The following is a 24,563-nucleotide window of genomic DNA, read 5'->3' as shown; positions in this document are numbered from 1 at the left end:
GAATTATGAAATATTCTTTTGAGTGATCAGCTCTTAACACACTGTTGACAACCAACAGGACTGGTGGGATAGTTTGAAAAATGAGCTGGAGAAGCCAGGCTTTGACAAGAAAAAGATGAGTGACATGTATGATGAGATACATTCGTCCCTTGGGGATCGTAGCGCAGAAGGCCATGGAATGTTCCGCAAGAAGTTCATCCAGGTATATCATTTTGTTCCTGTACTTTAGATTGCTGCCTTTACGTGTGATAAACAAAATTCTACATTTTAATATCAAGAAATGCAAGTGGGTACAATGAAAGTTTTTTTGGGGCAGAGGGTTGTGTCCGGAATAAAGTCAATACTAATTTGCTTTTCATTTTACAGAAATTTGCCAAAGAAATGGGGAGCTTGCTGGGCTCTCAAGGCAGCAAGCTGTTTGAGCAGAGGCGAGACAAAAGTTACCTCAAAAAAGTGGACGACTTGGCAATGTCCATGAGGGAGTTTCAGAAGGAACCAGGGAACCTGAAGGAGTATTCACCATGGCTGAGTGGATTTAAAGCTGATCCTTTCCAAAATGAGCTGGAGATTCCAGGTCTAAAGAATTATCTGGCAAAAACTATGCATTACTTTGGAGACTTTTTTTTACTTAGCAGTACCCTTCCTTTGTCTAGGCCAGTATGATGGGAGATCCAAGCCATTGCCCGAGTATCACGCCAAAATAACAGGGTTTGATGAAAGGGTTTGTTTCATGGTCGTCATGGATTTTACCACTTTCATTCTTGCTGCTCTGTGGTGATTAGTTTTTCCACATCTTGCAGGTGAAGGTGATGTCATCCATCCGACGGCCCAAGCGCCTGATCATTCGAGGGGATGACGAGCGGGACCACCCGTTCCTCGTAAAAGGGGGCGAGGACCTGCGGCAGGATCAGCGACTGGAACAGCTTTTCTCGGTCATGAACATTCTGTTGAGTCATGATGCGCCCTGCACTCACAGAGGCTTGCAACTGCGCACGTACCAAGTTATTCCCATTACAACCAGGTACCACCATTCTTCCCCATTTGTTATTCTCAATTGCGGTCCTCGAGTACTCGCTACATGCATGTCCAACAATGTCAGACTGAAATATCAGTTATGCTAAGACTTGTTTTTTTCTTTTTACAAGAATTGGGGTTATCGAGTGGATGGAGAACACCTGCACGCTGAAGGAGTTCCTCCACAGCACCATGACTGAGAAGGAGCAGGAGAGAGCCAAAGGGTGTGACTTAGTGACTGCTTTAAGACATTTCCTTTAGAAAGCTTTCATCTTTGTGTTGTTCTTTACTCTTCTGATGAACAGATTATTGAGTGTGTCTTTCTTCCAGGGCCGTTGAAAACTACAATAAGTGGCTCTCCACTTTTTCTCAAGGCAGTAAGGACAATTATATCAAACTATATGGTCTGGCATACAAGTAAGTTCAACATCATGTTATAGTGTCTCACTCACTCACTGCAGCCTGACATCATCTCTGTTTTGCAGGAAAGCAAAACGTGCTGACACGGTCACCAGCTTCTCCAAAGCGTTGCAGTACGTTCCTGCTGATCTCCTCAAGTAAGTAATGGGACCGGAAAACGCTGATGAATTGAAACGCAAGATGAAAACCTGTCATCACATTCGCTGTGCAGGAGAGCTTTCCTGAAGATGTGCAACGGTCCAGAGGCTTTTCTCTGTCTGCGCTCCCATTTCATCAGCTCACATGCGCTACTGTGTGTGAGCCACTGGATACTCGGGATCGGAGATCGCCACCTGTCCAACTTCATGATCAACACAGAGACTGGGGGGATGATCGGGATCGACTTCGGCCACGCGTTCGGGTCAGCCACACAGGTTTGTTGAAAAGACGGTGAAGTGAATGATATTCGCTGCTTGCCTCCAAAATATTCTGTTCCTTACACTGTTCCATTATGCAGATACTGAAGTAGTGCTCCACAGATTGGACTTGTATACACTCGCAGCAGTAGCGTTGTGCTGTCATCATGTCATGTGACACTATACCTCATCTGCAGCACACTCTTTGTCCTGCAGTTCATCCCTGTCCCGGAGCTGATGCCGTTCAGACTTACCCAACAGTTTGTGAATCTAATGCAGCCTCTGAAGGAGGCGGGGCTGATTCAGAGTGTGATGGTCCACTCTCTCCGGGCATACCGTGCTGAACCGGACCTGCTGCTAAACACCATGGATGTGTTTGTAAAGGAGCCGTCTCTGGACTGGAAGGTATCAGCGCGTTGCCCCCCAATAAATACACAACAGCTTGGTTGCTTCGACAATATGTCTATCCAGATTTGTTCGTCTTGTCTTGGAAGAATTGACCCTCTGAACTGAAAGGCCCAGCGTGAAATTGCCACTTCATCAATAGTAAAATGAAAAAAATGTGGCACAGTAAAGTGAATCAAAAGTTATTGAAAGTCATCCAATGTCGTTCATGTGTCGTTATAAAGTAGTTGCTTTTGCTGGTAAACAGTGGCATGGGAGGAAAGCGAAGTTCACAGAGCTGCTGTCAATAGGTACCACACAGACTGAGATTTTCTACTCAAATTCATGTCAACAGAACTTTGAGCTGAAGCAACTGAAGAAGGGAGGAACATGGACAGAACACGTCAACACCAAAGAAATCAACTGGTTCCCCCTGCAGAAGGTCAACTTTGCTCGCCGAAAACTGGAAGGGGCAAATCCAGCAATGATCACAAGGTACAGTAGGACTCTTTATCTGTTTTTAGACAACTGTGTTGATGTCCTGTGTCCCTCTCCTGAGCAGGATAATGGGCATTATACAACCTCAATGAAGATATTATGTTTATATCTATGTATAATCAATCCAGCTTTAATAGCGTAACATGAATAAAATTCTCATACGAGGTACCAGTAGCGCTGCTGGTTTGGTCTGCTGCAGCGGTTTGCCCGTGAGTGTGTTGTGGACCCTCAGTGTAACTTGCCATGATGTTTTGGGCAGCGAGGAGCTGAAGCTGGGCTTTGAGAAGGACCCAGCCTACCAGGGGATGCAGGCAGTCGCTCTGGGAACAGCGGAACACAATGTCCGGGCCAAACTTCCAGCAGCAGGCCTGTCTGTGGAGAAGCAGGTGGACTGTCTGCTGGATCAAGCCATGGATCCAAACGTGCTGGGACGAGTGTGGGCTGGCTGGGAGCCCTGGTTCTGAACCTCATAGATGGGTGGTATCAAGTATGGCATCTTAATAGAGACCAATGTAACTCTTCCTGTTTAGTGTCTACTTATCTTGGCGCTTTTGCTTCCCAATGGGTTTAGATTGTCACCACAGGGTGATTTCAGGGTTGCAATAAATAAATGTGTCTTTATAATAATCAGATTTTATTCTTGTTTTGTTTTTTTTTAAACTGGTTGTCATGCAGAATAAGCAAAATTAGGCTTTTGTTATTAATGACAGCATGTTTGATCCTGTTGAGTTATAGTCAGATCTGCAAGAAACTAAACAAACGAAAAAAAATCAATAAAATTCCTGTAGAAAAAAATTAAGACTAAAATACAAACTTGTTTAAAACGGGTCATGGTGTAATATCCTTGCGTTAAGTTGGGGACAACTAAGCAGCATGACGTCCCCTAAATGCTGAGGGCGTTGAGGAGTTACACCAGGTGATAGTTTAATGCAAGTAACCCGTGTCCATGTGTGTATTCTAGGTACTTGATGGTTGCTCAGTCTGCCTGAAATAAGAAAGAAAAGAGGAGAGGTTAGGCGGTCGGCTGACTAAGTTCAAAGCTGCTCATCTGATCCCAAGTGAAGGTGAGAACATAGAGAAGTGATGGACTGAAATAGGCTTCAACATCTGGAGAGAGTTTTCATTTCATGGATTGCACAAAGGTTCTGATAAGTGAGTTTCAGTTCACCCGTCAGACATGGAGAAGAACTGTGAGTTGTAGAATTTGGTTGTTTAAAAAAGGCACGTTCAATCTTTTGGATTCACTCAGTCCAATTGACATGCAGTAGCAAAAAAAAACAGGTAACAGTTAAACGGATGGTGTTAAGAAACTTACTTTTTTAAAAGCCCAATAGGTGGCACTGTCTCTTGAGTTTTTGTGGTCCTCCATAACTGAGTGGGAGCTTCACACTCCCTAGTTGACCGCATCTAGGTTGGTGGTGACCTGAGAACTTTTTTGGTATCATCCCACAAATGACATTCCTTTTAGTGAGGAGTGTTAATGATCCATCCATCCATGTCCATTTTGACCAAGTTGAATGAAGAGCTGCATTACTGCAACAGCCAGTTTTGTTAATTGGTTTTAATAGATGATACAATCAACAGGGAAACAAATTGAAAGTTACACCAAACACCATCAGTCTGTTGCTCTGCTGCTTCTGTCGGATCAATACTTCATGTTGGGTCCGAGGCGCCGACGCTCAGATCAGCTCCGCGTCACAGTTGTTTTCGTTCACTGATGTGGAAGCCTGTAGTGTGACTGACCTTTCAGTTAAAACTGGCATCGTTTTAATACTAGTTAGCATCACGTCATTAATCACACCTGACGCTGCTTCATCCACAGCGGTTGCATAGAACACCATCAGCCACTGTGTAGAATTAATATGTTAATATATGGTGGGGTTTCTTTGTGTTGTCCGGTGTAATTTCAATTCAGAGCCTTCCCCCTCAAACAGAATATCCAGATCATACAACAGGCATTTGAACAAAAGCATTTTTTAGACAGTAAAAAAATTAACATTAGTAATTACTAAGTAAAAATTGCATTACAATGTACACGAAATACAAAAGAAATATCAAGTAAAATATGTAACAACCCGCTGTACAAAGTGACAGGGGTAACCCAATAAAAACAACAAAAACAGTTCAGAAGAGGCACCATCGTTTGTCAGTTAAACAGCTCTATATTACAAACAAGATAAAGAATCTGCATAAATTAGCGAGTCGAGGGGCAGATGTACCGATACAATCCGAGTCCATGAACTAACACGGTGATTTGGCAAGGAACACGGTGTCACAGTAATTTAAAAGAACGTAAAAGTCAGTAAAGGTTTTTGGGTTAAGGCGCAGAAATACGACTCGTATAAGAGGCGTTGAAACTTGAATTGGAATAAGGTGCCCTGAAACTCATTCAGCATTTGAACTTTTGTGGGTTTAAGACTCACTTTATAACTCAAATTATGAGAATAATACAAGATCATTTAAAAAATAAATTCCTACTTAATTCATAACTTCTCCCTTAAAAACAAATTAATCAGAAATAATATCAAAGCACTTAAACTATATCAATGGGAAACTTAAATCTCAGATATTCTACCATGTGACCGTAGAGATTGAAGAGGATTTTTTCTGAACATTTAAAGACAAAGTTAACTGAAAATTGACAAAGTAATACCAACCAAAGAAGGCGACCTTAATTCCAATACACTTCCTGTTGCAGGGCACCTGATTCAAAGTTTGAGTCACCTCTGGACTTATTTTGTAATTCAACGGCCCAAATGCGATGTCATACTAAAAAAAAAACAGCTCAGTACCACTTCATTTTTTTTCTTCAAAAGCGTGTAGTGCAACTTACATTACTACATTATTACACTGGTACGTGTTACTTTTGTATCAACTGCATTGATTAGACTCCAAAGTGCATAATGCTTTGTTTTGGATTATGATGATAGAGAACGTTGCTAGGATGTCTTCGTCGGAGAGAATAGAATATCTTGCAATAAGACCTTTTAATATATTCCTGACTCAGCAATTCAAATGGTGAGGAAGATGTTTGAGCGGGTTATAGATGTGATGAAAAGGGACACAAACTCGCCACCCCACGATTGGTTGGCGTTGACCATAACGTTGTCACCCCACTAGTCAAACGATTGTGTTCACTTCATGATGTTCATTGAAGGGCTACCTGACATCGGACTTCATCATGATCTCCTGAATCTGCTGCATCATCATGTGGTGAAGGAAGTTGAGATGGAAATTTCAGAACACTTGAGAAAAGCGTGCTTTCAAAGCAGACCTTTCTGTGATTAAAGCTTTACACCTCTGTAGTCGGCCAACATCTTGAGGTTTGTGTCCCTTTTTGGTAAGTCTTTTTGTCTCTGGGATTTTCTCATGAATGTTTGTGTCTTTTAAGCATTCGACATGGATCAGTGAAAGTGCCACATGACTTCATAAAGTGTACAATCCCCCAGAAAAGCGACCCCATCAAAGCATACTTAAGAGAGAACCTTTGTGTCGAGTGTGCATAGCATTTATACTGAAGGCAAGTTTCCTGCTGAGGAGCAGCATCTAGTGTTTAAATTTTGGGTCTCCACCCGTTTATGAACTGCATCAGCTTCTTCACTTGTAGTTTGCTCAACTTAAAGTCCTCAGAGAGAATCTCGTCGCTGAGCTGCAGCAGCAAACTCCCATCGATCTTCTCCGAGACGAACAGAGAGACAATGTCCTCGGGCATGCCGATGAACCTCAGGGACCTGGACACCTCCTCAATGGACAGACCAGCTAGGCTGGACGGTGGCTGCCACTCTGGGCAGCTAAGAGGTAATAAGAACTCACAGGTGGAGTTGGACTCTGAGGTGTTTTGCTCTGGTTGTGTCCTGAAGTTTGGGTCCTGTTGACTGTCTGAAACAGGTGCAGCAAGAAGCTCTGTGCACTTCTTAATGGAATTTAGCTTGAGTGTTCTTGGTGGCAAGATCGGGCAGGAGAGGCTCTGCTTAGAGTTGGACTCCTCTATGGGTTTGTCCTTGTGCATCTCAGCGTTATAACTGGACGATTTTGTGCTGAATTGATCCAGACATGTTTTCTCAAACCCAAGCTCTCGAGTGCCGTGTGTGTGCTCCCGGCCGTCGAAGTCCACCAGGCTGGACGTGCAGGTCTTTGAAGTGCTGGGGGACCTTTTCCTGGGGTAGCTGTAGTAACTTCTGCAGCTGGATGACACAAACTCCTCAGCTCCTTGAGATTCAGCGCGACTGAAATTATTGGGCCAAGACAAGCGGGATGACATGTTTGAAGGCAGACTGCCACTGGGTGAGGTGGAGGGCGGCTCGCAGGCGCTGGAGTTGGGCCAGCTACAGGGGTAGCACACATTACTTTTTAATTCCGGTGGCTCGGCTGCCTCTTGTTCACACGCTCCACTGCTGAAAAAAAAAATAACAGTACTCAAAACATCCGCAAAGTTACTTTTCCTTTAGCCTTTGATAATGTAAAAAAAAAAAAAACCACGATACCTCTTTTGCACTGCAAACAGTAAGTAGATTAGCATTTTTCAGTGTACACATGGGACACCTTAAACACATACATGTCTCCGTTGTGTACTCACAAATCATGTTGTTAATGAGTCACTCCTGAAACAATACTTAACAAAACCATTGTCTTGCCATGGAAGCTTATAAATGGAGGAGTGGACAATGTATATTTGAGCAATTTAAAGATGCTAAAACTGAGGATCACTTCTAAACTAAATTTAAAAACGGGCTCTAGCATCAAGACTGACTCATGAAACAAACTGGGCAATGTTCTGAACTTGAATCATGAACTCCTCACATCTTTTATTGACATTATAGTGCTCAAAATGAACCGTTTTCGACCTTGTGTCTGAAATTCTGACACCACAGCCATGCTTCTCATCTCGGGTCCTCCAGGAGATCGGAGCTGCCGACCCTCAGGTGAAAACAGTGCATTTTGAGCACTTTAAGGTAAATAAAACCCCTGTGATTTCATTGGGTTGATGTGACAAGGCTCAACATTTTGGGAGCATGACACTATTCAGGCCGTAAAAATCCATATATTAGCTGCGTCGTTGTTTAAGCCACAGGGTTCAGACCAAGAGAAAAAAGTAGCGGCTTTTAGTCCGGAAATTATTGTAATTAACCAGGGAATTTCCTAGCGGTGTAAAAGGATTACGAGCGATCAACTGTCTTTCCTTCTCTAGTCAAACAAGCAATAGTATATATTTAAATTTAAATATGTAAAATGTATAAACCAATGTATCGCTGTCTTACATATTGTGGAGTCCAGAGGAGTAGTAGGAGAGGGTTGGACTGGGAGACCGGGTCTCCTGTTGCCGTGGCTTGGACAGAATAGGGACTACTGGCATTTGTTTGGAGCTCCTCGGAGGAATCGGAGGAGCATTCAACAGGCGACATTCCTCCTTCACCTATCGAAAACAAGAGTGATCAATGCAGGATGATGAAGATACATCTGAAAACAATGAGGAATACTCACAGCTTCAGATTTGGGAGGGACGGGAGGAGGAGTGAGAGTCACGTCAGCAAGTGTAATGGAACTGATCGGGCATGTGACAGGATACGATAGAGCTGCTGTTGACGCACAGCCATTGTTGAGGCCTCGAATGCCTTCTGGTAGAGAAGATTTAGGCACGTGACCCCTGAAGTGATCCAGCCACAGCTCCTCATAAGGAACGTCAGACTTGCTGAGAGACGGTTTCTGTTTCGAGTAATCCAGTAACTCTGGGAAGAAGTGTTCATTTTCTCCAGACTCTGAGGGAATGCTGTCCGAGGGCAGCAGCGTCCAGTCACCGCAGAGAGCCATGCACCCCTGCAGGTTTACCTCGCTGTTGCCATGCAGGTTGTTGCCGTAAACGCAGACAGAAAGCCTGTGGAAAGACTGGGTCAGCTCATCTCTGGCGTAGGTCAAAGAGCTGGGAATCTGCACGCTGTTAGGACAACCGTTGGAGGTGCTGCTGCCACCGCTGCTTCCACTGCAGCTCCTATTGCTGCTGCTTTTTTTGGGGCTCTTCTCCTCATCTGCCCAGTCGTTACGCACATCTCTCACGGCACGAGAATAGTTGTCAATGTCAAACTGCTCCTGGCAGAAGGAGAACCAGCGGTGCACCATGGTGTCCAACCAGAGCTCCCCCTGCAGCAGCTCTTCTGGGATGATGAAGCGGGGCATGGCCGTGTGGAAGGGAAAATGGATGGGAATTATTTTGTTGCTTCGAAGGACGCAGCAGACCACCACCGTCTTGGTCTGAACGTTGACCAGTTTGTAGCGGTGACCCTCTCGGATGAGGTGAAGGTCGTGTTGGTTGCGGGGTGGGCTGCTGGGAACTGTGACATTAACCGGCAGACGGGTCTTTTCCACAATGTTCCTGATGGTGTGCTCGCCGTCCTGCATCTGAAGCTCCAGCGGGCTGCAGGTGCTGAAGCGGCCTTTGCACTGGAAGGGCAGGCTAATGCTCTCGTTGGTGCGGTGGTTCATGCAGATCAAACACGGCATCTTGCCTCGGCCGATTTTACTGATGGAGTTCAGCTTCCCGATCTTTTTGAAGATGTTGTTAAATCTGGATTTCTCTTTGGACGTCTTGGCGTAGAGGATCTCCGCCTGACCCATCAAAGTCAGTTCATCACCGGTACTGAGTGTAATATTGTAGACCTCTGTGTCTTCGTTGCATTCACCTGAAGCCACCTGCCGAACAGCGACACATGGTATCAATTATCAAGAAATAGGTCATGAAAATAATGACACCAACAACACTTAAAATTCCTTAAACGTCAATAAACAGCTCCAAGAAGTTTTCTCAAAGTTGTTGATTGGCTAAATACTATTCAGATGGAGCCTTCATCATCATCTACTGTATTTCAACACCTTGTGTTGACTTTATATCCATTGGTTGAAATTGAAGATTAGTTTTATTGTGCTCCCAGTAGTCGTAATAGCTGCTCAATAACAAGGCTCATCAGTCAATTCCAAACACTTGGTTGCATATAGTGATCATTACATGCAACGTTTGCTTTGTCTTCAACATATGCAGACTTTCGTACGCCATGCTTTTGACATGGAAGTGTAAATGCAATGAGCATCAGAGGGTTTAAGGAGCCGACATTGTAAATATGTACATACCAAATGTGTGCTGCCGAGCCACTGGTTTATGTGACAGTAAGAGAAAAACAAACTACTTGTCGCTTACATTGCACGTTGAGAAGAAAAGAAAACTAACAGGAGGCAGACAAAAATAGGTATTTATTAACTTCAGAATGCAATCAAATTCTAAAGCTAAGAAGAAATATTTATTTCCAAATAAAACCTTGTGAGATCCATTATTTTATACCATGACAGATTAATCTTAGTCTGCAGAAATAGAATAAATCTGCCCATACTGTCACTCAAGAACACACAAGAAGGAGCACTGTCTGGCTGAATATGTCCAAATAGCTTTCACAGTAAGATCTGTTCATTGTCACTAACAGTGACAATGTGTAGACATCAACTGAGCTAGTGTTTTAGCGCATCTCATGTGAACCCGAGAGGCATTTACCTTCACGTTAAACGTGATCTCCTCCATGACATACACTCTTTCAGGAAAGGCTTTGGCCACCTCCTCCACGCTGTTGTAGTATTGCACCGGCTCTTTGACATCCCTGTCCTGCTCAAGCAGCTTAAACTGACCTGCAGGACGACAGGCCATTTAAGCACAAACAGAACAGAAATTACTAATCTGAAAATAGAACTTGAAAAGCTATTGAATACAAATATATCCCACCTTCATAATGGACTGGGATTTCAATCTTGGGTCCGATCACGTAGTGTCCCTCCTCCAGACTGTGAGCTGTAATGGTTGTCCATTGACGGCAGGAATGAATCAGGAGGTAGTCGTGTTCTCTGAGCCCTTCAACCAGCTGACCTGCACCAGCAAGAATAGCAGGTTACACAGTTTCCGCATCATTAACGCGAATCAATTTCACTTCAGCGTGTCAATGTGTTGGGAGACACTTTTCTGAATTGGGCTGCAACTAACTACTTTAAAAGTCAACTATTCACTGCTAAAGAACAGTGAACTTGTCGGCCTATAATATGGAAGGGTTGACAAACGCGTCCGATTGTAGTGGTGTCATTAGTTAACACTTGTACACATTTTAATTGCTCAAAACTTGCTTCGGATAGTTTGTTTTCTCAATGGTCCTGGATCCTCACCAGTTGGTAACTTATATTATAGTCGGCTACTGTTTGTTGCAGACATCTCTCTGAAATATGGTGCTAGAGAGACAAGTGTGTTTACATGGATCCAAGAAGTGGTTCAAGCTTTTATCTCTTTTACCACTGGTGTAATGACAGGAGGAGTTTTGGTGACTGGTTACGGGAAAGGCCTCTGTCATCCACTGCTTGACCCTGAAGAGACTCCTGGAATGTAATCTCTTTTACCTTTCTCCTGTCTTCAGTCAGCCAGCCAGGACTATAGCTCTCGTCTGGTGTGGGAGCTCTTGAGGTCCCTCACACTGCTATAGCGGCAGGGGAGAACTTAATATGTACTTATGGGAGTTTCCACAATCGATCTGAGCTTTAACACCTTGTTGCTGCAAATGACCCGCGGTAGAGTCAATGACGCTCGACAGGCTTCAGTCCTCAACCTCCAGTAGGACTGGTTAAACTGTGAAAGTCGATGGTTATGACCTTTGCTTTCCACAACGGCGAGTTTACTTAGACTGACAAGTGGCTGCTTCACTCGCAGCTTGGTAGCAAGTTAGCCTCAATGTTTGTCCACAAGACACTCACCACTATCGAGCTTGACGATCTGAGGTAACCTGTACGAGCTGACGATGTGGTCCAGCGGCAACGACGTCGTGCTCCAAGTGACTTCTTTTAAGTTATTGTACAACATTGCTCCAAGGTCCATGGTCGCTAGCTTCCATTAGCCAGCCGCAGGGCTAACTAGGTGTAAACACGCGCAGGAGAAAACTACAGCAAACAACCGACCCACCGAGGATCACGGCAACGCTCCATTTGCAACTTTTAAATCAAGTACATCTTGATCTCTTCTACGTATTTTTCTACGTATCGTTAAAGTCTGATGCGTGGTAATGTAGCAGAGCCATGTTTGTTTAGCTAGCAAAGTTAGCCAAGCGACGAGGGGAAGTGCGCAACCGCTCCTATAAAATAAAAGTGAGTATTTACTTTCCGGTTATCGAAATGATTCATATTTTATAAAACAAAAAGTTGTGTTTTCTTTTCTGAAAATAATAGATCGTAGTTCACCACTTGACCTCCGTGAGATAAAACGACGTCGCTTGTATCGCCGGAAGTTGGAATTTTATAAACTCCTACAAAATAAACGATTAATTCTCTACTTTTCCCTTCATAAATACACTGTATTTAAAATAAAAAAAAACTCATTTTTTTTGCAACCCTTCCCTTTTAAATTTTGTTGTCATCAAACAGACTCCACTTGAGTCCACAATTTTTTCAAAAACTCTGAAATGTAACTATGTGGTATGTGTAATACCAAATGTCGCAGTGCCATTTAAAAAAAAAAAAAAAAAAAAAAAAGCAGAAGCACCTGGTCTATCGTTGTAGGTTTGAAGGCCACCGCTATATCTGTTTCATCACACTTCCCTATTCAGTCAGTACGAAGCAAAAGTCCTCTCCTCCTCTGAGGTGAAGTTCCTATCGCCTTCTGAAGCCACAATGTCTTTTGTTGACACTCTGCGTCAGTGGGACGAGGCCGTCACTTGTGTGGAAAAGGGAGATTCCGCAGAGGCGCTCAGAATTTTCTTGTCCATCGAAGAACCAAATTCCAAAATCTGCTTCGACATCGGCTGCCTCCATGTCCTTGATGAAGATCTGGATAAAGCAGAAAAGGTCAGTGTGAAGTCCTTCAGCTTGACAAGTCCTGTGGTCATTTTTCTTGACTTTTAAAGTTCAATTGGATTGTGTCTTTGTGCCTGGAAAAAGAAGAAGTTAGAAATGTCTTGGTATTGTTTGAGGAAGTTGCAATGATTTCTCTTTTTTGCAGGCTTTTGATTGCAGCATAAGCAAGGATGGGCATTTGGCTGTTGCATTCTTTCAAAGAGGAAATACCTTTTATAAAAAGAAGAGGCAAGAAAAAAATCATTCCATCAACATGTTTTTGTTTATCTGTCAAAGTTAAAACCCATTTTTACGGTTACAGCAAGCTGCCTTTTTAAATTTCCATTAGTAAAATTATTATTGGTTTAAAAGTCTGACACACCATGAGAACTTAAAGTTATCATGTTCTATTATTGTTCTTAGTAAGGTTCATGAAGTGGTGTCCACATCCTCCTGAGACTCCTTATGAAAATAACGCTTAAGTCACCATACAATTCTCTTCTCTCTGCTGTAGGTATGAAGAGAGTCTGGCTGATTTCAAGCAGGCATTCAAGGCTCTGCGGGGCAACCAGCTTATAGACTACAAAGCTCTTGGACTCAGATACAAACTGTACGCCTGCGAGGTAAGTTAACGCGCCACACAACTGATTGACAGGTGACTCTTCAGCCGCCTGTCGGAGTGTGGACTGACTATGAAAGATCACAACTTTTGAAATGACCACAGATTAAACTGAAGACCTCAGATTGATAGAACCGAAGAGACGATCATCACTAGTCCTGATTCAAATAATATTGTATTACATAACTAAATGCCACATGACCGTAATTCAATATACTCAAGTTAATGAATATTAATTGACTTTATTTAACCGTGATATAAGAGCAAAAAAGGTAAGCATGTCAGTTATTCCTCCACAATGTTCCAGAGGGGACGCTGCACCTTCCGAACACCATGCCCCGTTGGTGTAGATTCTAGACATATATTTTGAATATATTATTCAGTTAAATAAATGTTGAAGAAATCTGTACAGTTCTTAGACAGTTAAAATGCTTTTATTTCACTTCAGACATTTCCCATTCCTCAATGTGAATTATGCCAATTGCTACATTCTTATCACTGTTTTGAATGTTTCTAAACTATATTAAACTACACAAAAACCCGGGGGAGACACTGCATGTGAAGGAAATACTTAGAAACTCAAAAGTACTGCGGTGAATTCTTGTTGAATGACATGCTGCATTCAAAGTCACCGCTCCAATTGGTTGCCTGCTACTGACTTTAAGCAAGATATACAGTATTGCAGCGAATGGAGAAAAGACAAATCTTTGTTTCTACACAGGCGTCTGACCTGTTGAGGTGTCTTGAGTAAGAACTTGTTGAATTTCCCCACTGTGGGACTAATAATATGGCTATCTAATGGTCCCCTCTAAAAGACAGCCAAAGAGCTGTGAGCTAAAATGATCATAACAAGAAGTCAGTCGTTTCATGTGTCTCTCTTGAACATGGACTAAACAAATATGTGCAAAGTCTCTTGCAAAGTCACAACAGGTGTGATTCTGTGAAGGAATGGATTCAATGTCCACATGATTCTGTGTGAAACTAGGACACACAATGACTCCAAAGTTGCTGCACTGTCACAATGAACAGTGAAATAACAGCCGACCTTTCTGCTCCGAGGTTCTCCACAACATGGCCCTGGCAGAGGTCCAAATGGGGCTCTGGGAACAAGCCCAGGAAAACCTTGTCAAGGCTCTGGACTACAAGACAGAGTCAAAGCTCAACCTCATCGACAAAGCTCTGCAGTCCACCCTGGTCCGGAATACAGCCATGAACAGAATTTCAAGTTGAAATGCTTAACTCCTTTAACCAGAGTTGAATTGTCCGACAGAAGCAGAACATCTTCAAGCTGGTTGACTTTCCACCCAAGGTCCTTTTCACGCCTAATAAAAACTATGTGGCCGAACTGGAGAAGAAGGACTACCTGGGAAAAGCCAAGGTACAGAAGCATCTCTAATAAGTACCAAACTTTTGAAGTTGTTTGAGAAGTTAGGAGTCCTAGTAAAGCATTCAGTTGTATATCTTGGATTTGAAATGTACCTTATGGCACTGATTTAAGATTTTCAAAATGACCTGCACAGTCCAGAATTTTGTGCAGGGAGCTGAACCACGGGCTTCAAGTGATTATTGCGTGAGTAGATGAACACGGATCTTTATTTAAATCAGAGATTACATGCATTATGATTTGTGACACGAGATGCTGAACTACATCAATATTTTATTGTAAAAAAAAAAATCAAAAAGGTGGGTAGCTCAAAATTAATGCAACACACTCCAAACTATGCTCTGGCGTTATCAGACATGATAACTTTGCCACCCATAAAGTCACAACGTGATAACTCAGTTAAAATGTAACTTTGGAGCTCTCGGTATTTGGCACCTTTATCTTGATCACTTGCTTTGTACGTGTGGCCCAAGACTTTGCAGGTGCTTCTTTACCTAAAAACCTATGACAAATCAGCTTGTGCTTCTTTTATTTTTCCAAGAAACAGGTGAACTGCAAGTGTGTGTAACCCACAATATGCAAATGTGCGGCCAGATTCTTCTGTCCAGACTGAGCGGTGCTGACCCTGCCATGTCTCATCCTACTGGCAACAACAACAGAGGACATTTGTGTGCTGACTCAGCTAGTTTGGCTCGGTCCATCAGTGCTTGCCTGATGACAACAGACGTCATCTGTAGCTGCCGCACTCCTGAATAGCCCCAGTGCTGTGTGAACTGTCTTGAGAGGCTACGCCTAACTGCCAGCTTCATGGACACAACAGATGATATTTAGGCTGCATTTCACTCCTATGTGCGTCGTTGCCCAATAAGAATTTGAGAAGGTCAATACAATTGAACGTAACTTTACGAGGCGCTAGCACCACCATGATGCAGCTTCCAAAGACAGCCATGATATTTGTGTTTGAGCCTCACACACAAGCTCATCACTACTTTGTGGACATTTTCAGGTTGTGGCGTCAGTTATTCCTCAGGATGAATTCTCTGGATTTGCACCTCTGCAGCCGCAGGTAACTCTTCAGCATCAAACATGCCACAAAAGGAGCAAACAGTCTGGTTAAATATTGTTTATTTTTGTAGGTTGAAGATGGTCCGACTCATCCCAAGGAACCCGAGGTTCTGAGGTATTTTGTCACAGTTATTATTATCATTATCATTACGACTACTACTGCTATTAATACTACTCCTACTACTAATGATAATAATACAAATTATTATTATTATTATTGCAAAGTGCATTACATCAAAACTTAATCTAATGGCACAAAACAGTCCAGATATAGCACAGATAAAAGCATAAGACATGCAGTGAGGAACTACAGAGTCTGAGGTGAATGAGATACAGTGTTCCCCTCACTGAGCACTGTGAGTAGCCGCCATTACAAACACTGGCTCTTATAACGTCTTGTCTTCCGAAGGGCGTTGGAGGGTGCACCTCACACTGTCCTCTATGAGTTTGTCCCGGAGACCAGTGATGAGTTGGCTGTCGTCCCTGGGAATATTGTGTTTGTCCTGCAGAAGGGTTCAGACAACTGGGCCTCGGTGGTCTTCAATGAAAGAGTAGGAACTCCTGCCATTTTGATGCCTTACTAAAAACATTGCTCAAACGTTCATTCAACCTTTTCCTGCAGCGCGGACTTGTTCCCTACAACTATCTGGAGCCGTTAGACATCTTGGATTCCAAAAAGAAAAAGGTAAAATTATAAATACACATGTCCTAATTTGGGGTTTTGGTCCTCTTCTTATTGTCTTTTTTCTTTATTTCTAAAGATGATAGATCAGAAGTATTGAGATTAAGTGGTGGAAATGATTCATATTCAGTCTGGATGTTATTCTGATAACTTTGTTAAAATATAATTGTGACATCTTGTTTTTAAATGTTTTGAACACAGCAGGGAGCATCGAGGTCTCCAAGTCAAGAACCACCAACCAGACCAGAGAGGAAGCAAGGTAAACAAGACACCATTTATTTGGTTGGACACAGCCATGATCGGCCTTTTCAGAGTGGATGAGCCTGCTCTGGAATTTATTATCACCAGATCTGGTCACTGAAATTAAAAAAATATCCATTTTGATCAGTTTGTTTCATTGTTTAAAAGGATGCAGTTCTGTACATCTGAGTTATGGGCTTATAAAAACAGTGTCCTCATTTTCACAGCCCAGTAGGCGGCGCTCTCAGTTTTAAAATGATGTGGGCTTGACATGGCTGTTCAACTGCAAAGATTTTAGAGCAGAGTCTGAGGACAGTTTCCTGAGGCCTCATAAAGTGTGAGGCCCATGAGATAAACAGGAAGTGTGTGAAATTCTATTCTGTCTCAACTAGAGAACTTGAACTCTACAGTGACCATGTGTTGACTGTCTCTGATCAAGGCACCAAAGTGGAGAAAGAGACCAGCAAACGAGACGCACCTGTGAAGGTAAAGACGACACCATTGAGTTTCATGTTATTTCACCAAGTATGAATCAGCGTCTTCACTCGTGATGTTTGGGTTTTCAAATATTTTTCAGTCATATTTAGAAACCATATTTAATGTAAGTTATGGTTTCTGCTCAAGAGAACTGCAGTCTCCCACACGCCAGTGAAGCCAGCTGAGAACACGTGCATCGTCAAAGTCTATTACACCTTCAACTTCGCTGTCTCCGTCACACCCGGCTCCTCCTACTCCTCGCTGATGGAGGTCATCAGCAAGAAGCTGAACGTCTCGTCTTCCACCCTCACTCTGAGGTACACGGCAGCATGAAGTCACGTGTCACAGTTCTTCTGTAATTGAGTCTTGTGTTTGATGAAGTTCAAACGCCGAGTTAAATCAGGAGAGCGAGATCAACGGCGACACAGAGATGGAGAGTGTGTGGAGCAGAGCCGGCAGCGGGCGCGTCGCTTTATGGTGTTTCAATACCAAGGTAGTATGTCTTTAAATATATTGTCATTATTCTTAGTAATATGGCAGTATATGAGACTTCACCAGTGCCAGTTGTCAGTGGAATGAGCCACTTGTGCACTTGAAAACCTGAAGCAGATTTGGTCTCCTCAGAACAGTGATTCTATCAAGCCAGAAAGTGAGATCAGTTTGGTGGCACTTCATTCCTATGAGTCCTCCAGTCCAGAGGACCTGACTTTCCAGCAGGGTGATACCATCATGCTGCTCTGCAGAGGTGGGTCTTCACCAGTGAGTAATATTCAAAACCAAATATAGACTGATCCGTTTCGTACCCTACAGTGAACCAGGACTGGCTGGAAGGACAATGCCATGGACAGACTGGGATATTTCCTGCATCCTTTGTGGAGGAGGTTTCCAAGAATGGTCAAGTAGAGTAACAAACACAAGCTCCACCGCAGCTGCGTCACTGTATTGTCATATTCCAGAGCTTATTTAATCACAAAATTGTGAAAGCTGTAGAAAACCTGCCAAGTGTAAAGCACACGATGCAAACAATTGTTTCAACACAGAGCTGCTTAAATATGATTAAATGAATTTATGAAGTATTTTATCTGTATTCCATGATTAGCATATGAATTAGTATCTTTAACTCTGACTTTAATTTTGTATTGTGCACAGATTCATGACACTGTGATCCATTATAGGTCTTTCCACATGGCTTTGAACGCACCCGGCATGTGCCTCATGTGACCACATACAAGTCAGATACATTACAGTACATTGAATTTTCAGATTGTTATTAAATGAATGTCGCAGGAGAGGTGATATACGACGTTCTGAATCGAGTGCTACGATGTTCCCTCCTCTTCGTAAGCGATGGCGATGCCTCTACGGCCTTGTACTGCCTTCTCCACCGGCGTCTCACCCAACTTCTGCTCCAAGCCGTGCCAGCTGCGATTCGCCAGGAATGATGCTGAAAACAAACAAAAAAAAAAAAGATTCGACTCGGGTAAACACTCATGAATCTGACGACCATTGTTGACATCACATACCAGCTGTGTTGGTGTTGGCGAGGGTCATAGTTTGGTTCCGGAGCACCACTAACGTGATGAAAGGCGAGTGATCACTGTCCTGCAAGTGACTGCTGCGCAGCGCTCCTGTGATCAACGACACGTCTGTCTGCTCCATTTCCTCCTGACCGTCAGCCACCGGAACATGACTCCTCCCACCTGAACAGGTGCGACACCAATAAATGTCAAAACATACATCTAGATCTTCAATACTTCCTTGAAGTCAAGAGTCTTTGTAAATACACTCATTAACATGTCATAAACAGCAGCGTCCTCTTGGCAGCAGTGTAGCTACTGTTCTCATGTATTGCGGACAGACCTGGCAGGAGATGGCGGAAGTCGGTGACGTACTCCTCAGACCACTCCCGGTTCTTGTTGCACGCCACCTCCATCTCAAACGGCGTCACCACGGGTTTGTAGAACTCGCTGGAGTCCAACAGAGAGTTCTCCGGACACGCGATCAATACGAAGATGTCAATTTCCAGAAAGTTGGCCAGTTTGGCCACGTTCAGCTTCCCCATGGCAAACATGTAGCTCTTCTTGCCCGCTCTGTGGATGGTCTCCTTCAACTGCTGGATGATGGACAGGTAGTTCTCCACCCCGAGCGTCCCCACCAAGATGCCCACCACGCTGGCATCTTTGGCACGCTCCACGGCGTAGTATCTTTTCATCAGGGCTCTGTTCACATTAACAGACTCGGTCCTCCCCACTTTAGTGTCGGGGTCAAAGGAACAGAAGCAGCAGCGATTCCAAGTCATCATGAAGTTCCTCAAGGTTGCCCCCTCCTGGCCAACATAGAACATCGCATAGTCACTGATATTCAGTCCGTGTTTAAGGCACATCTGCCGCCCAAACTGACGGAGAACTTGGCCGTCACCCTGTTCAGACCGACCACCACCGTGTTTGCTTTTAACGGGGCCGTGAAGATGACACCGATCTCCTTCAACGAAGAGGGAGGACAAGACGAGGTTTGGATATTCCGGGGAAAGTCGTTCCGCAAGGTCATCTGCGGAACATGAGAGATTGACAACTGCATTCTGCTTTGTCAAGAACGTGTGGCAGCATACCAATTGCGTGGGTGTAGCTGACGTCATAGAGGACAATGACGTGACTCTGCGTGTCCGGGTAGAGTTGCCTGAACGCAGAAGCACACGCCTCCAGCTCCAGGGGTCGTTTCTCAAACACATAGATGAGGGGCAGTCTCTTGGACGGGCTGAGGCAAGCGCTGCCGTAGTGCACCATGCAGTCGGCTCCAACATGCTCCGCTGCCACTTCGTCAACACAACAGCTGCAACAGCGTTCAGCGTTTATCAAGCGAGAGTCGCCACAAGTCAATGTTGAACCTCCTTACCTTCCATAGGACGTGTCGCCCAATATAAACACTTTGGAGTCACAATTTCTCTCAATCTCCGCTGTGACAGCGACTGAATCTTGAAGGAGGCCGTCAGGAAACTGAAGTGCAACCTGCAAGCAAAGTGGAAAAACTAAAGTTACTCTGCAGCTCTGCTGCTCCAGTTGAATCTGCTCTCCAATAACAGCATAGTGTGACCCGTCATATTAGAGAAATGAATTCAATGTATGTGATGGAATACAAAGATAAAGGCAAGCATGATCGAATTGACGCCCACCTTTTGGAACTGGTTGTGTGTTATGAAGTCGCATGTTTCCTTTATCTGATACAAGTCCTCGAGGTTTCCCTGTGGCGTCCTGGACGTCTCTCTGACGTCCACCTGCCGCTGTATCACATTTTCCGAGCTGCTACTGAACGCATCAGCCATCACTACGCCGGTGAAGTCAAGCTGCAACAACAAATAGTCGCTTCGATTCGACTATTACGGAAATAATTTACAAGTTACAAACATCGACAGTCAAAATAACAGAGACCATAGACGCCTGAAAGCAAGTCGATTGGGTTAATAAACCGTTGCTACATACCGACTGGGTGAGATGTTTACCAAGCTAGTTTAGCATGTCCGGCGAATCTTGATAAATGACGTGACCGTCAACTCATCACGGTTATCTTGAACTGGTTCATGGTCAAAACGATGATATAGAGTCGAGTACAGAGTTAAGTAGTGGAAACTCATCTGAGGAGTAACAATTCTACACGTGTTGACAGGCGACCATCCAATGTCTTCCGGTTCAAGGGGTTTCTTCAAAATAAAAGCTCCGAGCTCAACCAGTTCTGGCTTTGAAATCAGTCCACGCATGCGCGACCAAAAGTTTTCGCTACGGTGCCTCATGTAGGACACCGTTATTGACAAAAAAGCAGGGTGGACATGAATGTTTTTTTAACTGTAATAGATAATATCCATTCCAATAATCACGTATAGCAAACGGTTTCCTGGACACGTGCTGAGAGACACAGAAATAAACAATTTGAGGGAAGCAATATTTATTTATATATTTATATACAATCATATGTGGTGAAACACAGTGTAACAGTCTCATTAAAAATCTATGATGAAAAAGTTCCTGCATTTATATATTTAACACCTCAAATATATCATACGCAGATTGTCAATCGCTCTTACATTAAAATGAAACTTTATTGGTAGGAATGTCAGTCGGAGGCTGACCACCATCGATGGCCGGCTGACAGATACACTTCATAATACAAACTCATTGATCACGAAATAAATTAGACTCTAGCTCAGCTACTAAATCGGATACAGTCCCTTGGTGTGCGCATTAAAACGTTCTCCGCTTAGAACTTCAATAGTGCCAATAATGAGGTCAGGCATGAAATTTGTTCTGGGCCCGGTTTGATCCCGTCATGCTACCTTGCCTCCAGGTTCACATCCAAATTCGATAGAAACCCAGGACCACAGTGAGACACGTGAACACAGACCCTGGCAGAGACAAAAAGAAGAGCTCACCATTGGCACTATACAGAACAGGTCACGCTCTCTCAAAGGTCATCTCTCACCTGCGAGGTATTTTATGGTGTCCAGTTTATGAGACTCCAGCATGGTCTTCAAACCCGCCACCTCCGTGTCGATTTTCATGTTGCTCTGGGTCAAGTGGCGATCCTGCTCCGCGATCTGCAGTGTTTACAGCCTTAGAGGTGAGATTCACTCACAGGATGATAAGGCAAGTTACCATTTCCATGATTTCAGTGCGCATTTCCAGCAGCCTCTTCTCATGCTCCGTTTTCTGCAAGTAAGAAGAACATTGAAGTCCGCCTTGTAGAGCAAAACCAGGGTCAGTTCTTGTGCACATTGCTCTGGAGCGCCACCCTGCGGCAAATAAGTGTAATACCTTATGGGTTGAGCGATAAATTGGCTGTTGCAAGCAACTTGTTTCCTGAAACGCTGTGCCTACTTCTGTTGTTTAGGTGAGAGAGATAGTCTGGTAGAACTGGATCATACATCAATAAACACAAAGAGCCTGACCTTAGATGGATTAAAAACAGTACTGCATAAATAAATATTTGTGGTGGTACTTAATTAAAATTAATTAATTTCAACATCATTACTTTAATTTAATTGAACAGTTTGCTCTCCAGACAACAGGGAACCTTTGTTAGTGCAGGAGTTCCTGGTCCACTGATCACAGTGATGCACAAGACACGTCACAGCTAGGATGATAACAACAACAACACACGGAGGAATCCCTGAACTAAAGCAAACAAAAGCATCTGTTTGCTTTAGTTCAGGGATGTTTTCGCTACACAATGTTCAGGGTTTCCACTACTCTGAATGTACTCGAAATTCTTATCAAATTGAAATTCTTGCACAAAAATTTTCAATACATGAAAAAAGCTTCAGTTTAAATAAGGTAATATAAAAACTTGAATATAGCCACCATCCTGATTTATTGTGCCATTGTCAAACTGATGCAAAATAAACTTTTTAAAACAACTTTTTTGTTGTTTAAATGTATGTATGGGTCCATCGTTTGTTAAAGGTGAAATGAAAGTGTGCAATAATAAATAATACAAATATGATTTATAACAAATTATAATTTTCTATTTATGAGTAAAAATGTCACCTACCATTTTGGCTGGGAACTTACGTTTACTTTTGTAGTTACCACATTTAGTGAGTTATGTGTATTTAGACGTATTTCATGTCTGAACTAGTTCAGTTCTCACGGTATGAGCAGGGTGGAACAAGCGTTAAGTCACAGTGTTCAGTGAACTGCCTGCCTCGGTTCTTCAGGAGCGCGGACATGAAAATGGAATTGAACAATTCCAAATCTCATCCAACATGTTAAAAAATAGTTTTTGTCTAAGCGCTAAACTGAAATCAACCTCAGCGCTGTAGTTCACATACCAGTTCATTCACGCGGCTCTTCTCCAAATTCATGTCTAAAATGCTGTCCGCGCGCAGTTTGTTCATGACATCCTGCAGAGGAGCAACAGGGAACAGAGGTGGTGAGACCAGGGGCAGACGCATCATCGATGATCCGAGTGCTCAACTTACAGCCAGTTGGACTTTGAGCTGCAGCAGCTGGATCTTCAGTTTCTGGAAATTGAGAAACAAAACTCAAAAACAAGGCTTGACTCAGGACGTCTCAATCTTGTTCTGGGGCAGAGTCAATATCATATCGACGCAGTGTTTACTTCGTTTTCAGCCAGCAGTGTTGAAAACTCGCTTTTCTCCAAGATGATCATGTCCTTCTTCAGCGCAGCTATTTGGGACATCACTCGCTGCAACATGATCTCCTGGAAGAGAAGTGACTCAGTACGTGACTCAGCCCAGGTGGCCGTTTGACTGGGGCGCCCCCTACCGTCCGACCTTTCAATCCAACCCCCGACTCACCTGCTCAGCCTTGTTGACCATGTCGCGGTAGATGGTATCCATGTTGGAGTGAGTCATCTTCATGAGCACCTGAACCAGAACCTCGGCCTGCTGCGTCGTGAAGCCTGTGAAGGTAAACCGATGAGTGAGGACCTGTTCCGACATTAGACAAAATGGGGGCAGCAAACACACCATTGTCCTCGAGCAGTCGCACCACAGCATGGGTGTCAAAATAAAGCTGGCGGCCTTGCGCCTTGGGGATCTCCGGTTTCAGGTCGTACTGAAGGTGGTTGGTGGAGGTGCTCAGCTCTGGAACAAACACTGAGTATAAAAACCGTCTGGAACCTTCGGTATATTTCAGTCGAATCGAAGCCATGAAAAATAATGAAGTGATTTTTCATAGTTTATATTGAAATGCTCTGTGAAATACTGAAGCGCCTGAGGCTGCGGCGACACACCTTGGTGACCCAGGCACTGAGCCATATTATGTAAATAATGACAAACTAAGCAAAATGTTTGGAGACAAAACACCGACATGTTAAATTAATATTGATCTGAAAATGACTCATGAGGACGAATACACTTCAAATACAACACATTCAATGTTGATGTTGCAAGAAATGATCATTAAAAGAGCAAAATCAAACAATAAAAAAAATCACATTAGGGCACAAAAAAAGATATTCTCATATCTCATAAGTCTAATAAGTCGATCAATTGTGGCTGTTTGATAAAAAAAAAAAAAGATGGCTATTTGACTACTATTGTAGAGCTACTTGACAAAAAAATCCTAACGTTGCTGCTTTGCGGTGGGTTCTCGAATTTATTTCGGTGATAAAACGGATCATATTTACTCATTCATCATTCATTGTCTCCCCTGAAATTGGTTGGTTTTACACAAACAACAAGCTTTAAATTCGAACTCCACAACATGATGGTCAGTTTCTGTGACACGCTGAAGGAGCTGAAGAAGCGTTTCTTACCTCTGACGTGAATCCGCCTCGGCGCACTCGAACGCATCGGTCGAGCTCCTCCTCCCGAGCGATGAGTTCGCCCGGTTACGTCGGTCAAAGTCAAACTGTCCGCGGGGAGGTTCGAGGCCCTCGCACACAGAGTGAAAGAGTCTTTATTGTGGGCTGAGTCATAGAATCGTTCGGACCGGTTCAGGAGGAAAACTTTGAGCCGCGGCTGACACTGTTTCAGCACCATCGTTCCTCAGGTCAACAAGTGTTGGTGAGCGGAGTTGGACTTCCGCGCAT

General features: G+C 43.5%; 5 protein-coding genes across 10 annotated transcripts in view; 2 read left to right on the top strand and 3 right to left on the bottom strand.

Annotated features, from left to right (window-relative positions):
• prkdc (protein kinase, DNA-activated, catalytic subunit) overlaps nucleotides 1–12,560 on the top strand; it is a 34,914-nt gene extending 22,354 nt beyond the window's left edge. The window contains exons 76-89 of one of the 2 annotated variants that reach the window (XR_008414091.1): nucleotides 59–202; nucleotides 367–574; nucleotides 654–721; nucleotides 801–1,021; nucleotides 1,146–1,238; nucleotides 1,345–1,431; nucleotides 1,500–1,571; nucleotides 1,646–1,847; nucleotides 2,046–2,234; nucleotides 2,569–2,708; nucleotides 3,673–3,775; nucleotides 5,869–6,034; nucleotides 6,103–6,509; nucleotides 12,417–12,560. Coding sequence is in view for 1 of the 2 variants with exons in the window: in XM_053858404.1 (XP_053714379.1) it covers nucleotides 59–202; nucleotides 367–574; nucleotides 654–721; nucleotides 801–1,021; nucleotides 1,146–1,238; nucleotides 1,345–1,431; nucleotides 1,500–1,571; nucleotides 1,646–1,847; nucleotides 2,046–2,234; nucleotides 2,569–2,708; nucleotides 2,971–3,175 (1,629 nt within the window). In the remaining variant the exon portion in view is untranslated. Of the gene's footprint in view, nucleotides 1–58; nucleotides 203–366; nucleotides 575–653; nucleotides 722–800; nucleotides 1,022–1,145; nucleotides 1,239–1,344; nucleotides 1,432–1,499; nucleotides 1,572–1,645; nucleotides 1,848–2,045; nucleotides 2,235–2,568; nucleotides 2,709–2,970; nucleotides 3,650–3,672; nucleotides 3,776–5,868; nucleotides 6,035–6,102; nucleotides 6,510–12,416 lie in introns of those variants that run through there. The other variant, XM_053858404.1, reaches the window with a different exon arrangement.
• garem (GRB2 associated, regulator of MAPK1) lies at nucleotides 4,244–11,849 on the bottom strand. Of its 2 annotated transcripts, none has more exons than XM_053858406.1 (6): nucleotides 11,481–11,849; nucleotides 10,471–10,611; nucleotides 10,246–10,376; nucleotides 8,193–9,395; nucleotides 7,970–8,124; nucleotides 4,244–7,102 (listed from the first exon to the last, which is right to left on the bottom strand). In XM_053858406.1, exons 1-6 carry the CDS (start codon nucleotides 11,599–11,601, stop codon nucleotides 6,265–6,267), a joined length of 2,589 nt encoding a protein of 862 aa, XP_053714381.1. In that variant the 5' UTR covers nucleotides 11,602–11,849; the 3' UTR covers nucleotides 4,244–6,264. The 2 variants fall into 2 exon arrangements, with proteins under 2 accessions (XP_053714381.1, XP_053714380.1); XM_053858405.1 differs by having other exon boundaries at nucleotides 4,244–7,105; nucleotides 11,481–11,848.
• ncf2 (neutrophil cytosolic factor 2) lies at nucleotides 11,887–18,698 on the top strand. 3 transcript variants are annotated; one of them, XR_008414092.1, is made up of 16 exons: nucleotides 11,887–12,563; nucleotides 12,718–12,800; nucleotides 13,066–13,174; nucleotides 14,230–14,364; nucleotides 14,441–14,548; nucleotides 14,708–14,740; nucleotides 15,561–15,620; nucleotides 15,691–15,734; nucleotides 16,029–16,170; nucleotides 16,242–16,304; nucleotides 16,503–16,560; nucleotides 16,981–17,027; nucleotides 17,166–17,335; nucleotides 17,400–17,511; nucleotides 17,648–17,763; nucleotides 17,829–17,844. XR_008414092.1 is itself a non-coding variant. In XM_053858407.1 (16 exons), the coding sequence occupies exons 1-16, from the start codon at nucleotides 12,390–12,392 to the stop codon at nucleotides 17,924–17,926; spliced, it is 1,557 nt and encodes a 518-aa protein (XP_053714382.1). In that variant the 5' UTR covers nucleotides 11,889–12,389; the 3' UTR covers nucleotides 17,927–18,698. The 3 variants fall into 3 exon arrangements, 2 of the variants coding, with proteins under 2 accessions (XP_053714382.1, XP_053714383.1); XM_053858407.1 differs by having other exon boundaries at nucleotides 11,889–12,563; nucleotides 17,643–17,763; nucleotides 17,829–18,698; XM_053858408.1 differs by lacking the exon at nucleotides 14,708–14,740 and having other exon boundaries at nucleotides 11,891–12,563; nucleotides 17,643–17,763; nucleotides 17,829–18,698.
• On the bottom strand, nucleotides 16,611–20,692 carry dph2 (diphthamide biosynthesis 2). Of its 2 annotated transcripts, none has more exons than XM_053858411.1 (7): nucleotides 20,495–20,692; nucleotides 20,188–20,358; nucleotides 19,911–20,023; nucleotides 19,627–19,847; nucleotides 18,879–19,565; nucleotides 18,542–18,718; nucleotides 16,611–18,462 (listed from the first exon to the last, which is right to left on the bottom strand). In XM_053858411.1, exons 2-7 carry the CDS (start codon nucleotides 20,335–20,337, stop codon nucleotides 18,338–18,340), a joined length of 1,473 nt encoding a protein of 490 aa, XP_053714386.1. In that variant the 5' UTR covers nucleotides 20,338–20,358; nucleotides 20,495–20,692; the 3' UTR covers nucleotides 16,611–18,337. The 2 variants fall into 2 exon arrangements, with proteins under 2 accessions (XP_053714386.1, XP_053714384.1); XM_053858409.1 differs by having other exon boundaries at nucleotides 16,613–18,462; nucleotides 20,188–20,388.
• A 259-nt stretch (nucleotides 20,693–20,951) lies between these two features.
• On the bottom strand, nucleotides 20,952–24,544 carry mcur1 (mitochondrial calcium uniporter regulator 1). The gene is made up of 9 exons (XM_053860161.1): nucleotides 24,288–24,544; nucleotides 23,497–23,613; nucleotides 23,326–23,429; nucleotides 23,127–23,228; nucleotides 22,987–23,028; nucleotides 22,837–22,908; nucleotides 21,662–21,715; nucleotides 21,489–21,603; nucleotides 20,952–21,411 (listed from the first exon to the last, which is right to left on the bottom strand). Exons 1-9 carry the CDS (start codon nucleotides 24,511–24,513, stop codon nucleotides 21,356–21,358), a joined length of 888 nt encoding a protein of 295 aa, XP_053716136.1. The 5' UTR covers nucleotides 24,514–24,544; the 3' UTR covers nucleotides 20,952–21,355.
• Between the last annotated feature and the right edge of the window lie 19 nt (nucleotides 24,545–24,563).

This window comes from Synchiropus splendidus, chromosome 3, assembly GCF_027744825.2.
Source record: "Synchiropus splendidus isolate RoL2022-P1 chromosome 3, RoL_Sspl_1.0, whole genome shotgun sequence".
NCBI lineage: Eukaryota > Metazoa > Chordata > Actinopteri > Syngnathiformes > Callionymidae > Synchiropus > Synchiropus splendidus.
This window is presented reverse-complemented; position numbering and strand designations above follow the sequence as displayed.